A 13,542-nucleotide genomic window follows, 5' to 3' on the forward strand; every position below is an offset into this window, starting at 1 on the left:
TACCTGCATGCTGCACCGTGTGTGTGTGGGTGGGGGGGGGGATTGACGCATGGTTTTTTTGTTTTTGTGGTGTTGGGGATTGAACCCAGGGCCTTGTGCATGTGAGTCATGCACTCTACCAACTGAGCTATATTCCCAGCCCTGAGGCATGGTTTTGTTCTTTGTTTTCTTTTGTTCTTGTATATGCCAGATTGTCCATCCCTCTCCTGGGGGTAAGCTCTGTTATGCAAACTAAATGTACAGATAATATTAACACCCAAAGAGCAACAATTTCACTTGCAAGTGCCTCCAGGAAAAGAAAACAAAGCCTGCTCCACTGCAGGAATACTAAAAGTGAGTAAGGTCATTTGGGCCAAAGGGACCCTGAGAAAAGTGATCAATGTTATCTTAACCAAAATTTTGTTTAAAGAGGAAATAACTTGTCCCAGGAAGGGGAAAACAAACAAAAAAATACACACACACACCAATATATGCATATATATATATACATACATAAATATATGTATGTGTATGTGTGTATATATTGGTGTGTGATATATACATACATAAATATATGTATGTGTATGTGTGTATATATTGGTGTGTGTGTGTATAATTATATATATATGAGAGAGAGTGTATTCCCCTTAAAGGAGAGGCATTAATGGTGATCCATTCTCTTCTGCACAATTTTTCAGAACATAATTTGAGTCGGCTTTGTCAGATATCCTAAATACATATGACTAGAGAGATATATAGACATCTAAAAGTCTAGGAAAATCACTTCACAAAACTGGCGTTCTCCAAACTTAAGTGGTCTGTAGTGGTAATCTCCTTCAAATTTATATAGAAATAGAAAACTTAATTAGGCATTTATTTATGTCATTTAATGTTCTGTAACTGGATAAAGGTAACCTGTTATCAATAATATATGTATATAAAATTTTGTGTTACTTCTTACACTGGGGTGAAATTTAAATGTATTTTAAAAGATAATAGTAGCCTGATTTGTTTAAAGGTTGACATTATAAAACATGAAGGCCTTTTGCCACTTCTTCTACAAAAAAGAAAATTAGGAGCTCCCTTAGTTTTTATTTGATTCATGTTTCAGATTTAATGTCTGAAATTAATCCTGTCTTACCTGAGATAAGGTTCTGCCTCTCACCCTACTCCATGTTAGGATGACTCCAAAGTAGGCTAGACTTAAGTTTACTTAAAGTTATGTACAAAAGATAGATTTTTTTTGTAAAGATTATTGTGATCTCAAAATAAATAGGGGATACAGTACAAAACTAAGTAAAGGTGTAGGTGAATTATGAAAGATATGTAAGGTTGTAGAGAGTTTTAAAAGAAAGTAAAATTGTAAAGTATCTCATATATGATTGAGTTGATAAATTTATGTGTCTTTATGAAGGCAAAATAGACACCAAACATATATTAGTGTTATCACAGAAATTATGTTTCTTGGTTTAAAGCTATTATGCAAACTGAATATGTTTTTGGTCTTGTTGATTTATTTTGTATTTTCCTTATAGAATTGTATTACTTTTGCCTGATAGTGTTTTAAAGAAATACTCCTTTTAACAGAAAAATCTGAATTAGTTTGAGATAATATGCCATCATCTATATGACAGAATAGGATATAAGGCTGGCTTTCAGTACTAATACTAACCCCAGTTAAATGAAAGGGGTAACTATAAAGTTATAGACTTTAAAGTTACCAGTGAAACTGACCTGCTTATGGGTTTTTTAATGTATTTTTTTTTAGTTGTAGGTAGACACAATATCTTTTATTTTATTTTTATGTGGTACTGAGGATCAAACCCAGTGCCTCACATGTGCCAGGTAAGCACTCTACCACTGAGCCACAGCCCGAGCCCCTGACCTGCTTGTGTTTAAAACCAAAGCTTGGAAACCAAAAAGAAAGAAGTAAAAGGGCCAAGGAAAAATAGCCAACAGTTTGGCCCTTCCTCTTAGGTCAGCCAATAATCAGAGAATAATGGGACTTCTCTAAGGGCCTGGCAACTCTGGTAAGTCACCTGACCTCCCAACAGGGGGATCAAGAGGACCCTTGAGAACAGGAAGCCAACCAGTGTACATTCGAAAAGAGGAGGGTCATTGGAGAGGGAAATGTCCCTGATGCTTCCAAGGGAAGCCAACTGTGGTCAGCAAGTTTCTGACCCATACTGGCAGATGGCACAACTGGTAGAGTAAACTCTGAAGAAGCCAAGAGGCTTTTCATAAGTTCACAAGATTATCCCTAACAAATATCAGCTGACTCTAACAGTAGATAGAAAAAAACTCAATTTTGACCAAGTTGGTCTTAAACACATATCAAGAGAGTATACAAATGCACAGCCACACATGGACATTTAAAAGATAAAGACAATGGTTCCTTTACTTGATATGTACATTTGTGTCAGTCCTCCAAAAAGCAAAACCTGGGAGGTCATAAAGGAATAGGTTTTATACAGAAGTGCCTAATAAATATCACAAAAGTTCTACCAGAGTCACAGGTTTTTTCCTGAGTCAACTTAAGGCCTAACTGTGCTTCTTTACTTTTGCTGATATGATTATTATTAACTGCTGCTCAGACTCCTCTTCTGGAGTTTGCAATTCATCACTTCCAACATGGCAACTTGATTTCAATCAAGACCTAAAAGAATACAAGCTTCAACCCAGCTGGGAAGAACCTTACCAACTGCTCCTAATAACTAGCATGGGTATCTGAACTGCTAAAAAGGGAAGAACTCATTACCATGGTGATTCCCACCTCAAAAAGTAATATATCTAGGATAGATGGCAATACCAAAGGGTACACAAACAAAAAAAAAATGAAACCAAAAGGTAAAAAAAAGGTGGAAACTTGTAAAAGATATAAAGTTTGTAGGTCCATTGTCAGAATATAGTATTTAACCTTTTTGGGGATGTCAGATCCAATTGTAGCAATTTTAAGTATAGCCCTTCCCTTTGCCCACCCCAATTTTAAATTAGCTAATCATATAGAGTGTAATCCCAAGCTCCTCTCATCAGGTCAAGGGGGAGTGGTGTGTTAGGGACAAAAGCAGGTGCACTGCCCACTCAGGTGCATTTGCTAATCAGGCTTGGTGATACATCTTTCTGGCAGATGTACAGTTTGCCTTGCCCACCCACTTCTGAGCATGTTTAATTTCTGTGGCACCTCAGTATTTCTATCAATGGCAATCCCATGCTGTTTTTGTTGTTGTTTTGTTTTGCTTTTTACTATATAACTCCATAGTATAATTTGGGGTCCAGTATTGTGATGCCTCCAATATTCCTCTTCTTGCTCAGGAATATTTTGGCTATTCTGGATCTCTTTCTCTTCCAAATAATTTCTTATTCTACTTCTGTGGAGAATGTAAAATGGTATTTTGATGGAGACTGCATTAAATCTGTATAAAGCTTTCAGTAGTGTGGACATTTTGAGGTTAATTTTGCCTATCTAAAAACATGGAAGGTCTTTCCACCTTCTAAGTTCTTCCTCAATTTCTTTCTTCAGTGTTCTGTAATTTTTATTGCTGTGGCCTTTTACCTCCTTGGTTAGAATTATTCCTAAAATTTTTTTAGGCTATTGTGAATGGTATAGCTTTCCTAATTTCTTTTTTGAGCATATTCATTATTAGAGCATAAGAAATTTACTGATTTATGTATGTTGATCTTGTATCCTGTGATTTTGCTAAATTTGTTTATCAACTCTAGAAGTATTTTTTGGTGGGGGAGGGGTCATCTAAATAAAGAATTATGTCATCAGCAAACAAAGATTATTTGACTTCTTTTTTTTTCCTATTTGTATCCCTTTAATTTTTTCTCTTGCTTGATTGCTCTGTCTAGAGTTTCAATAACCATGTTGACTAATAATAGTAAGAGTGGACATTCTTGTCTTGCTCCTGTTTTTTTTGAGGAAATGGCTTCAGTTTTCTCCATTCAGTATGATATTGGCCCTGGTTTTCGTATACAGCTTTTATGATGTTGAGGTAAGTTTCTTCTATCCCTAGTTTCTCTAATGCTTTGAACATGAATGGGTGCTGGACTTTCTAAAATGCTTTTCTGTATCTGTTGAGACTATCATGTGATTTCCTGTCCTTAATTCTATTTATGTGGTGAATTACATTTATTGACTTAAGTAAGTTAAAAATCACCTTGTGTCCCTGGAATGAAGCCCACTTGATCGTGGTGCATTATCTTCTTACTGTGTTTCTGAATGCAATTAACCATTATTTTATTAAAATTTTTGCATCTATGTTAATCAGAGATATTTGTCTGAAGTTTTCTTTCCTTGATGTGTCATTGTCTGGTTTCAATATCAGGGTAATACTGGCTTCATAGAATGAATTTGGCAATGTTCCCTCCTTTTCTATTTCATGGAAAAATTTAAAAAGTATTGGCATTATCTTCTTTAAAGATCTGGTAGAACTCAGCTGAGAATCCACCTGGTCTCAGGATTTTCTTTTTGGAAGGCTTTTAATAACTATTTCAATTTAATCACTTGAAATTGTCCTAAGCTTTCTATATCATCATTCAATCTGGGTAGGTCACACATATCTAGAAATTTGTCAACTTGTCAAAATAGTTTCTTCTGACCCTCTGAATTTCAGTAGTATCTGTGGTGATATTTTCTTTTTCATCTCTAATTTTGTTAATTTGGATCATTTCATTCTTTTGGTAAGTTTGGCTAAGGGTTTGTCAATCTTATTAATCTTTTCAAAGAATCAACTCTCTGTTTTATTTATCCTTTGTAACATTTTTTATTCTCAATTTCATTAATTTCAGTTCTAATTTTAAATATTTCCTGTCTTCTATTGATTTTGGTATTAATTTCTTCATCTTTTTCTAGGGCCTTGAGGTATAACTTCAGATTACTTATTTAATATCTTTTTTTATGTTGGAATTTGGTGCTATAAACTTTCCTTTTAGCACTAATTTTGTACTACCCCAGAGAAAATAAATCATTTCTAAGAGAAAATAGCAATGGTGAGATCAAAGACACAAGAGAAGAACTAACATATAGCTATTAAAGTCATCTAAAGAATTAAAGTCATCTAACTACAGTGATACATGCATACCCATGTTTGGGGCAGGAGAATTCACAACAGCCAAACTATGGAACCAGTCTGGGTGTCCATCAATGGATAACTGGAAAGTAAATGTGGCCTATGTACACAATGAAGTTTTATTCAGTCATAAAGAAAAATAAAATTAAGGTATTTGCAGGACAATGGATGGAACTAGAGACTATCATGTTAAGTGAAATTAGTCAAAATCAGAAGGTTTTCTCTCATGTGCAGAAGCTAGAGAAGAAAAAGGAAAACAAAGGTGGGGGTAAATAGCCTAAAAATTAAACAGAGTTCAGCAGAGGAAGGGGGGGACCAAAGGGTAAGAGGTAGAAGGTAAGGAGATAGGAGAGAAATGGCCAAATTACGTTGTTATATCACATGCATGTATGAATATATAAAAATAAATCCTATCAATATGTACAACTATAATGCACCAATTTAAAAATAAGGGGGAAATGCTCTTTAAAAGTTAGTGTAAAATAGATTCTTACTCAACATATTCCATAGGAAAGAAAAGATAGGAGGGAACGCTTTTAAAACAATATAAAGATCGTCAACAAATAGTCTGTCTAATTGCTCTGGCCTATGTTTCAAGAACTATGTTAAATAGAAGTGGTGAAAGAAGACATCCCTGTCTTGGTGCACCCAATATGGAAAGCAGTATGGAGAGTCCTTGGAAAAGTTGGAATGGAACCACCATTTGGCCCAGCTATCCCTCTCCTCGGTCTATACCCAAAGGACTTACAAACAGCATACTACAGGGACACGTCAATGTTTATAGATGCACAATTCACAATAGCTAAAATGTGGAACCAACCTAGACGCCCTTCTGTAGATAAATGGATTAAAAAATGTGGCATATATACATAATGCAATTTTACTCAACAATAAAAGAGAATAAAATCATGGCATTTGCAGGTAAATTCATGCAGTTGGAAAAGATAATGCTAAGTGAAGTTAGCCAATCCCAAAAAAACAAATGTTTTCTCTGATATAAGGTGACTGACTCATAGTGGGGTAGGGAGAGGGAGCATGGGAGGAATAGACAAACTCTAGATAGGGCAGAAGAGTGGGAGGGGAAGAGAGGAGGCAGGGGGTTAGCAATGATGGTGTAATGTGATGGACATCATTATCCAAAGTACATGTATGAAATGTTCACATGAATTGGTGTGAACATACTTTATATTCAAAAACAGAGATATGAAAAATTGTGTTCTATATGTGTAATAAGAATTGTGATGCATTCTGCTGTCATGTATTTAAAAAAATAAAAGCAATTTTAAAAACACAATATAAAGATAATGACTGAGTTGACAACACAACTATTCCAGGGATTCTGGGTAGAACAGTGAATATGATAACCTCAAAAACTAGTTTTCAAAGCAGGAATCCTTAAGATGATAATTGGCGTGTAAGAAGAAAATATTAGAATTCCTGTTTATGTTTAAATTTTATTTAAAGAAAAAATAAATCAGGTAAGCTTTGCTAATATTTGAGACTTGGATTAATATAAATGCCCTGAGTCCATACTTCAGATGACTCAAATCTGATAAAATACTTGAGATATCCTAAAGAAAAATTGGGAGTTTCAAGAAGGAAATACTGACCATTGTTACTTGGTTCTTTTGTTTTGCTTTCAAATTTTGATTATTACCATCTATACTTGGCCATTTAGACAGATTTACAGAGCATATTATTTTGAATTGTGCAATATTTACAATTCTTCATGACCCAGATAATCTTCCCACACAAATATTGTCTGGTTATCTCAAAGTGCTTGTCTTTGAGCTTAAATATTGGTCATGTATTATGCCTTTCTAAAAGGCAAATGTTCTAAATTTGCTGACCTCATCTGTGATAAGTAATTGTCAATAGTGTCTATGTACAAGACATTTTCAAAAAGCACAAAAACTATTCCTTCAAAGTAAAAGTAACATTTTAACAATAATGAGAAAGTCTCTTAAAGTGAGCATACTGAAAACATTTGAAAATGTTTCCAGTATTATGTTGCCAAAATCTATAAGTATTCAGAGTCCTATGGCTTAAACTTGAAAATAAAATTCCCTAATCAGTTTTTTTAATATTCCACATAAAAAGATTCAGATAATGTTTAACCTATTCCTTCAAAATATTAAAACACCCAGTTTTCAATTAGTTAGCAGGGACAAATTAGTATCAGGTAAGATAAAAAAATGGCCAGCTATGTGCAGAAATCTTTGCAAAACTGGTAGATAAAACTTAAAAAATTAACATTATAATTTAGCAAACACAGTAAATAATTTGTTCCTTCAGTCTAGATTGATATGTGCTTGTGAGGCATGTTTTCAACTATGACAGATATTAAATCTAAGTATAAAAATACACTGAAGTTAGAAACCTTTGAACCATTGCATTAATAAGTGTTAAACTGAGACTTTCAAAAATAATAACACACAATTATAACATTCTTGTTAAAAGATTTGCAAAAAGTATGAGTCAATAATTTTGCTGTTAAAGACATTTTTACAAAATAACCTAATTTACATTAAAATATTTCATCTTTATGCCAACCTTATTTTTTCTAATTTATAAATATAATAAAAGATGCATATACTGCATAAATTTAAATATACATATACCAGATGTGATGAAAACATTTTTACTTTAGAAATATGATTATCAAGCTTCAAGGCCATTATCCTAATATTTTCTACTTCAAATAATGATTTTAAAATTATTACAGTGGAGAAAAAGCAAAAGAAAATCTCTAAAACAAAAATTAATACAATTCATTTTATGTTTTTAATAAACTATTCTGTAGGAGATGATTTTATGTACTCAAACACTGATATGAAAATAGATTAGGAATTAAGTGGATACTGAAAATGCGATCAAGTCTAGCTGCAGTGATCTAGAGCTTCATAACTGTGAAGACAGCCAAGTCAGTGCAATCCTTAAATCCAGTTCAGAGTGGTTCAGATATTGTTTTAATATGTCCTTCAAAAAACACTGTCAAGTACACTTAGTGCATGCCTATTATCCCAACTCCTAGGGAGAATGAGGCAGAAGGATCATTAAGTTCCAGGCCAACCTCAGTAAAGTAGCAAGGCCCTAAGCAACTAAATGAGACGTCTCCTCAAAATGAAAATAAAAATGGCTGGGAATGTAGATCAGCACCTCTGAATTCAATCCTCCAGTACAGAAAAAAAAAAAAAAAAAAAAAAAAAAACTTGCTATCCTCCTAGAACTTGTACCTATCTACAGTCATTGAGAAATAATTTTTTCACAAACCATTCCAGGCCTGGGCCTTTTGTCATTAGGTCCCACACCACTTATTTATTTCCAACATCAGACTAGTTAAACATACTGTGGAAGCTGAATAGCCAACACTGAAGAGAAAATTTAAAATGAAAAACAAAAAGCTCAACCTCACTTAAAACTTTGAAATTTGTGAGTTCTTCTATTACTTACAAGAGAAGAATGTTAAACATGGGCAAGATATACAACCCACTGTGAACCATGACAGATGCATCTATTTCTAATGATATAGACAGTCATAAAGACAGGACCCTGTTTCCTAAAATGTGAAATCATGTTAAGTACTTCCACAAGTAGACCAATTAACATAGTGATCTGTGATGTTGGTAACAGCAGATTAGGAGGACAAAGCAGAGTTAAAGTTAATGAAAAATGCTCCAGCTGGGCACATGCCTATAATCCCAGCAGCTCAGGAGGCTGAGACAGGAGGACTGCAAATTCAAAGTCAGCCTCAGCAAAAAACAAGGCACTAAGCAACTCAGTGAGACCCAGTCTCTAAACGAAAATACAAAATAGGGCTGGGGATATGACTCAGTTGGTTGAGTGCCCCCGAGTTCAATCCCTAGTACCCAAAACACACACACACACACACACACACACACACAAATGCTCCAGAAAGAGAATTTCCTTTGGGTTTTCCCAAAAATATCAAGAGAAGTAAAAATGTCAAGAGAAGTCAGCTTATGATCTGATTCATATCAGTCCAGGAAAGGAAGTGAAAGTCTATACCTGGTAACTAGACTGAGGATGAGATATGGAGCTGTTGCAGGTGCCTAGAGTAACCAGCACCAATGACAGGACGTTAGAGAAGCCCAATGTCAACAATAAAATAGTGTGAAGAGTTCCACGACAGTCCTGTGTAAGGTATAACATCCCACAAGGACCTCATAGGCCCATCCTAGGACACAAAAATCTCCTAATTCAATGTCCAGTTTCTGGGCAAGGAAAAAGGAGGGAGATGCAGATTCCAAGTCAAAATGTACATTCAGTAAATCCAGTGTTTTGATATTACTTTTTGATAACTGAACCTCTTCCTCCAACATTTTCAAGTAAAATTAACTGAACTGTCAATTGTCTTATAGGATATACATTTCCAGTTTTCCAATAGGAAAAAAATAAATACAATGCTCCCTAAAATGTACATATTTCAATCTAATCTCTACTAATCAGAAGAGGATAATATTTTACCTTGAAAATGCACAGAACCTAAAAAATTAATATTCCTGATGCAATGAAAATAAATCAATTTCCCAAAAGCAGAAAGAGGTTCTTGAAATATGACCATCTAGTCAAATAAATAAGTGTGCTATGAAGACACCTAAACCATACCAAAATCATTACAAGGAAGTTGCAATCATTAAAAAAAAATGAAAAGTAACTGTCTCCCTGTTTGTAGATTAACTACTTATTGAATCACCCAAGAGCACCACTAAAACAAGGTTATACAGAAATGAGCACATACAGATCAATATCCACAAATTTGAGACTCATGCAGCAAAACACTCACTCTGGCTAAAGACCATGCTTAAGTGTCTATATGCCCTTGGCATGGAGACAATAATCAATCAGACCAATAATATTCACCAAATTAATGATTGAAATTCACGTCTTTAGAAATGCCAGAATCACCCAGATGAAATTGGGGGCTCAAAAAATGTTCAAAACCACAAGAAAAAATAGGGAAAAAGAGGCAAAAAGAGATCTTAATTTCTGTGAGTTAACAAGACACTCACATATATCATTGAGTCCCAATTGGTCATAGGTGGGGGGAGGCAAGTATAATGTTCGTTATATAGAGGTGTGTGGAGATTCAGGAGGAGAAGTGGGGCTGTGTGGGATACTGAGGAAGTTAAAGGGGATCAGAGGGATAAGGTGGAAATGTGACAGATTTAAGGTATAAGTTCTTCATGGTAAATTTCCTTCCAATTTAAAATTTCTTACCTTAAAACCCATTATGTACTTAATACAACTACAATTCACAAACGGCAAAAAATCAAATTAAAGATGTAATTGCCATATTTGTGGAAATATCCTATTTTAAATGAGTTAAGCTGACTTTCATCACAAATTCATGGGATCAATATTGGAATAGTACAAATATTTAAGATCAGAGACTTTATTATACACTTGTTTCATAGCGTATTTGTATATTACAGATAAATTATTGAAAATGAAATCATTAGTATGCCATCAAATTTCTTCTCTAAACTTAAGGTAAATAACAGTCACGTTTCCAAAATCCTTATCTCTGTTCCATATCAACCAGAATCCCATTGAATCAAGTATGGAAAGGAGTTTTTAAAAAACTAGAAAAACACATACAAATATATACACCTTTCTGGGTTCCTGCATATAGTTTTCTCCTTGTTTTTTTTTTGCCCTAACATATCTTTTCTATTGCTTTGTAACAGATGGCAGTGTATCTGAATGAATATCATCTATGTCTCAATAAGCATCATATTCCATAAAAATGTGCATAATCTGGTTGATATTCCTGGGAGTGTTTTCTCTCCTCATGGTTCTTTTCAATTTCCAACCCATTTTGAAGAATAGGGTAGTTTTAACTAACATCAAACTTCAGGCATAATCTTACTTTGGGCTTTCTCTTAAGAGAATACCCAAGTGAAAGGTTACTCTGCACAAACTTATTTTCTCCCCATCTTTCAGCTCACTTGACGATACTGAGATCAGCGTAGATTTTTTTCCTCAGTAGGATGCCTTTTGTTCAGTGACTCACACAAATACAACACATACAAATGTAATACATTTTTCAGTTCTAATTTCAGAGAATTTTATTTTCATATTCTTACCTCTGAATTGTTCAGGTGGCATTTGTGAGTTCCTGAAAACCAGCCATCACTTGAACACTGGTCAATGTCCACTTTCTGAAGATTTATATCAACTTTCATGACACCCCTAAAAACAGAAAAAGACAAAATGACCAAATTCATTTGAGCCCTTAACAACTCCAAACTCTTTGAAAATCAGAAAAATCAGCATAATCTACTAAAATATTTCAAACTGCCCACTCATATTTAACTACAGTGTACCAAATAAAAAATAAATAAAAATTAGTTCTACCTAGGTCCCAAAGGCAAGAATCGTGTATTGTTCCTTCTTTGGTTTCTCATATAATGCCTAACACATAGCATGTACTCAGTAAATATGTGCTAATTGACTTGACTCTCAGACAACTACTCTGAACATGGTAGAAACCTTGACTCAGAAACACCTGCTCAAAAAAAAAGCTCTCTCATTAAAGAGAGAGAGTAATTAAATCACACCCACACCCTCATCTCATTTCTTTCAATTCCTATTTCCCATTGTAAGACCCCAAACAGAGAGATTGAAAGAATTAATGGGGAGGACAGTATCATAAAATTAAGCTTCTCCGTTCCTCTGATCTTCTATCACAATGACTTTAAACAGTTCTTTAGGGCACCCAATATCCTACATCAAGCATAGAGATTCACAAAAATGAAGACTACACTTCACTGAGCCATTTGAAGAGTCAGAAAGAGAACCCACAAATTCAGAGCCAAAAGCTAATTACAAAGAGTCCCGAGTTTTTCTAAAATTCCACTATTTTCTTCAAGCAATTCTCTACATTTTCCTAATATTCTTCCCTTATATTTTTTAAAATATTTTTTTAATTGATGATAGACCTTTGTTTTATTCATTTATACACAGTGCTGAGAATCGAACCCAGTGCCTCACACATGCCAGGCAAGTGCGCTACCAGTGAGCCACAGTGCCAGCTCCCTTATATTTTTAAGTACCACTAACAGCAGCTGCTGCAGAAATAATCTATCTTACATGGAATTGTCACACCTAGACTTTATTGAAATAAACATTCTGTGCTCTGGTTCCTGAAACCTATTACTTTATAATGTAGATCTTCACAAACTTGAGTAAAGAATAAACATCCCACTAAAAACTGATATATAAAAATATATGTTCAAGGTCTAAAACCAATTTGAAATATTTCTATATTAAATATCTAAAACAAAAATAGGCTCAAATTCCTCATTTTTTAGCTTTTATAGCCATAAAAAACAAAAATTACAAATAATGTATATAAAACTAACAAAAAATAAATTTAGTTTAAATTTAATATTAAATTAAAATATTAAGAAAATTGGTGATGATGTTTTGCTAATACTAAATCCCCTTTCAAAACAAGAACATGTAACTTCTGTTTTATATCTTGTGCTTCATTTCTCTCATTTCCTTTCTCCTTTTAAACTACTGGGAAATTTTCCAACAGAGAGGCTTACTGTCATTTGGGCTTCAGTTATGGTGAATAAATCATTCACTTTTTTCTTCTGTTCTTTTCTTTAACTTGTGAGAAAGCACTAGTTTTAACATGCCCAAAATAGACACCAAAACAAAGGATACTAAAGCCTCCTGCCAGTTTTTGGCATCTAGATAACCCAGAGTATATTTAATTTTTCAAATGAACATTAAAATAAAAACTCAGAAATTATCATAGAAAATACGTAAATCTTTCATAACATCCTACTCCAGTTTGCAGAACATTATTGCTGTGGACCATAACACTATAAAACAAATGTTCATGTGACAAATAACTGGATTCCTAGTAACCTAATATTTTCATCTAGTTCAATCCTTCACTCTTTCAACAAATATTTACTGTTTGTGCATACAATATGCAATGAAGGACACAAATATAAAACAATAGGTCGGGCTGGGATTGTGGCTCAGCAGTAGAGCGCTTGTCAAGCACGGGAGGGACCCAGGCTCAATCCTCAGTACCACATAAAAATAAAGGCATTGATATATACACAATGGAATATTACTCAGCAATAAAAAACAACAAAATCATGGCATTTGCAGGGAAATGGATGGCATTAGAGCAGATTATGCTAAGTGAAGTCAGCCAATCCCTTAAAAGCAAATGCCAAATGTGTTCTTTGATATAAGGGGGGCGACTCAAAACAGAGCAGGGAGGAAGAGCATGAGAAGAAGATTACCATCAAACTGGGGAGAGGTGGGAGGGAATGGGAGAGAGAGGGGGAATTGCAGGGAAGAGGGAAGGAGACCTGCATTGTTATACAAAAATACATATAAGAGGATGTGAGGCGAAGGGGAGGGAATAAAATAAATAAATAAATAAATAAGAGAGAGTGAGAGAAATGAGTTATGGTAGATGGGGTAGAGGGAGGGGAGG

General features: G+C 34.3%; 1 protein-coding gene across 1 annotated transcript in view; it reads right to left on the reverse strand.

The window, feature by feature from the left end:
• Gpr158 (G protein-coupled receptor 158) overlaps positions 1 to 13,542 on the reverse strand; it is a 480,026-nt gene that overhangs the window by 379,883 nt on the left and 86,601 nt on the right. The window contains exon 3 of the mRNA XM_015495224.2: positions 11,162 to 11,267. Coding sequence (XP_015350710.1) covers positions 11,162 to 11,267 — 106 coding nt within the window. The remainder of the gene's footprint in view (positions 1 to 11,161; positions 11,268 to 13,542) is intronic.

This window comes from Marmota marmota, unplaced genomic scaffold (genome assembly GCF_001458135.2).
Source record: "Marmota marmota marmota unplaced genomic scaffold, marMar, whole genome shotgun sequence".
NCBI classification, from domain to species: domain Eukaryota; kingdom Metazoa; phylum Chordata; class Mammalia; order Rodentia; family Sciuridae; genus Marmota; species Marmota marmota.